The sequence below is a fragment of the Oryzias melastigma genome, linkage group LG8 (genome assembly GCF_002922805.2).
Source record: "Oryzias melastigma strain HK-1 linkage group LG8, ASM292280v2, whole genome shotgun sequence".
Classification (NCBI taxonomy): domain Eukaryota; kingdom Metazoa; phylum Chordata; class Actinopteri; order Beloniformes; family Adrianichthyidae; genus Oryzias; species Oryzias melastigma.
This window is the reverse complement of record NC_050519.1, coordinates 1,953,121-1,956,388: the sequence shown is the minus strand read 5'-3', so window position 1 is coordinate 1,956,388 and position 3,268 is coordinate 1,953,121. Positions and strand designations below refer to the sequence as shown.

Genomic DNA, 3,268 nt, shown 5'->3' with positions numbered 1-3,268 from the left:
GGAGCCTTTGCTGTTCGTCCTGCTGCCGTCGCTGAAGGTCGGCGCCAGGAATAGCCCCGCTGTCCGAGTCAGGAAGTCTTGAAAGTGACCCAGTTTTTGAAAAGTTCTCCCAGCATCTGCGTTCCTCCCCCCGGATAAACTGCTTACATGAGGCAGGACGGCCACCTGGTACCAGGAACCGTTCTGCTGACACATGAGCGGACCGCCTCCGTCAGCCTGAGGGGAAACCAGAAGCTGCCGCTTTCAGATTCTAATTCTAGTGAAAATAACCTTAAAATCTATGAGGGTTCTTGATTTACACAATTCTGCAGAAAAATGAAATCATTTAAAAATCTTCATAGTCTTTAACACAATAAAGCCAAAAAACTTCCTCAGAATCTACAGGAATGATTAAAGCAGAGGCTCTTCAGACATGTTGCAAAAGTGGAAAAAATACATCTGAGCATTCTGGATCAGGTTCTTCAGAATATGATGAATACCACTACTACTTCTGCTGAACAGAAAACAAGTCAGGAACAAAAAACACATTTCAATGCAAAATCAAAAACACATCTTATGAATTCAAGAAAATCCCACAAACCACAAGTTTAAGGAACATTTAGGAGACAGAACTTTAGAGATTCACAGAAGAAGAATGGTAAACAGGTTTACCAGCTCAACTGTAAACGCTCCAGTGCAGATGGAGGACCTCGAACGATTCTCACAGCTCTGCACCGACGTTTGGACCTCCTGCAGAGCCTCTAAAAAGAGTGAGGGGGTCAGTTTTTATGACTGAATGTTGATCCACAAACTACTGTGACTCACCTCCTCCCCGTCCAGAACTCCAGCCTGCAGCCCAGCATGTTGTTCCCACAGGAAAAGTTCTTCCGTTGTCCAGACAGATGGGCTGGATGTAATCATTCAGGACGGGTGCAGTGGAGAGTTTCAGCACTGCAACATTGGAGCCCGTCTGGTTACTCAGAGTGATGTTTGTCACTGTCAGCGACACCTCAAAGGGGTTTGATCCATTCTGCTTCAGACGACCCAACACAACCGTCCACTCAGACGCCACAGGAGAACTGTGGATGCAGAACATATTTATCTAATTTAAATAAAGCTTTAAATCTAACTTTCTATTTGACTTTTCATCTGGCAAGTAGATCTGGAACTCACCCTGAGAAGCAGTTAGCGTCACTGATCACGTAGTCTGAAGACACCAGCGTCCCGCCGCACACGTGCTGTCCGTTCTTCTGCAGACTCGCCATCCACGGCCACTGACCTGCAGTCGCCTCTGAACTTCCATCCAGAACACCCGAGTTCAGTCTGGCTCGTCCACAAACCACAGCTGCAGAGGACACAAGGCTTTTATTTGATTTTATTTATACATTTTTGAAACATCTACACGTCAGAGACTTCAATTGTATAAACAGAAGTTTACATTTAGTTTGAGTCTGAAGGTTTTTGGCGGCTTTGACTTGAACCGGAGGAACTCCCGGACACGACACGCTGAGATCACTGTTGGTCCCGGTGGAGGAGAAGGTGATAAATCCCGGCTGGTCGCTGGTGATTTGGGAATTGATCCAGGTCTGATACTGGGACACTCTAGTGTAGACTCCGGGGAAGTTAGGCAGAGCACAACCTTCTCCAAAACTGACGAGTCCTGCTTGGATCCAACGGCTTCCCTGTTTACTGACCAGCGGACCTCCAGAGTCCAGCTTTGAGGAGGAGAACCGATTATTTTTAAGAGGAAAACTGAATATAAAAGATGTCTGGTGAGTAAAAATGATCACCTGACAAGCATCCTTGCCTCCCTGCTTTAGCCCTGCACAAACCATGTCTTCAGAGATTTTGTACTGTCCATAGTTGCACTGACACTGTCGGTTTCCCACGATGGGAACCTTCACTTCCTGGAGATTTTGAGGGTAAGGAAGAACTTCTGAGGAGATGGAGAACATCAGAGGCTTTAGTGGGACTTTATAACAATAGTTCCTAAAGTCTGTTGACAATAAAAATCAGGTTTAGAAATTCTGTCTATTTCTGCCTCCTAAAAAATCATGACGTTACCTTTACTTAAACTAAAATAATAAAGATAATTTTTTTTCCTAAATCGTCCAGAAAATACTGAACCAAACTTCAGCGATTAATTTCTCTCTCTGGTTAACTAACATTTTTTCAGTATTTTTTCAAATCTAAATTTTTAAATAATTATTATTTGGGATGCCGTTTCTAAATTTGCAAAGTAAAATTTTAACTTCTATATTTTTGGCCATTTTGCATGTTTTAGGAGAAAAAAACAGGTCTTGTTTTTCCAAATAGATATTTTCACCTTTTAAATTATTGTATATATAAATGCTACATTTACTAAATAAATAGTTGGTTAGCAAGCTATTTTTTTAATCTAGAATTATATTTTTAGCTTACAAATTAAATATTTAATTTTATGAAATTAAACTTTTAGTATGCAAATTAAATATTTACATCTGACCTAAATATTTATTTTCCAAATGAATATTTAAGTTATGTAAATAAATATTTATGTTGGAACTAAATATTTAGTTATCTTACTAAATATTTAGTTAACTAAATATTCATATCCAAACTAGATATTTAGTTTAAAACTAAATATTTTTGATCGAAGCTAAATATTTGAACTAAAATTAAATGACTAAATACTTAATATTTTGTTAAAAACTAAATATTTATATCCAAGCTAAATATCTGCAGGCTAAATGTTTAATTTCACTAAATTAAATATTTAGTTTTTAAGATAAATATATAATTTTAAAATAAATATTTAGCTTAGATTTACATATTTAACTTGCTAACTAAATATTTAGTAAGTAAATGTAACATTTATAAGTACATTAATTTAAAAGCTAAAAATGTGCATTTGAAAACTGAGAACCGTTATTTCACATAAAACATGCTAAATAACCAAAATATTGATATTATAATTTTAGTTTGCAGATTTACAAACAGCATCCTATATTTTATCATTTAAAAAAATTATTTTACATTTTTAACATTGTCAGGTTTAATAAATTGTTTTTTTCTGTAAAGTTTTGTGTTTTTTTTACTCACTAATCATGCAGTCGGACCAAAGCTGCACCACAAAGAGAATAAATGATACATGTTTGCTTTTGTCAGATGATTCTCTTAAGAACTCTATTCTCTTTTCACTTTTTTCCCTCCAACAGTTCTTTTTTTCTAAAATTTCCTGAAGAGTTCAAACATTCTCTCGTTTTCTTCACCTCCGAAAGCGATGTTGCCCCAGCCGGTGACCCAGCAG

General features: G+C 37.3%; 1 protein-coding gene across 3 annotated transcripts in view; it reads right to left on the bottom strand.

Moving 5' to 3' along the window:
- Positions 1-804: 804 nt before the first annotated feature.
- LOC112146914 (polyserase-2) overlaps positions 805-3,268 on the bottom strand; it is a gene marked incomplete at its 3' end in the record, with an annotated part of 8,186 nt that continues 5,722 nt past the window's right edge. For all 3 annotated transcript variants that reach the window (XM_024272976.2, XM_024272977.2, XM_024272979.2), the window contains 4 exon segments: positions 805-1,058; positions 1,153-1,324; positions 1,418-1,694; positions 1,770-1,915. In XM_024272976.2, the coding sequence (XP_024128744.1) occupies positions 805-1,058; positions 1,153-1,324; positions 1,418-1,694; positions 1,770-1,915 (849 nt within the window).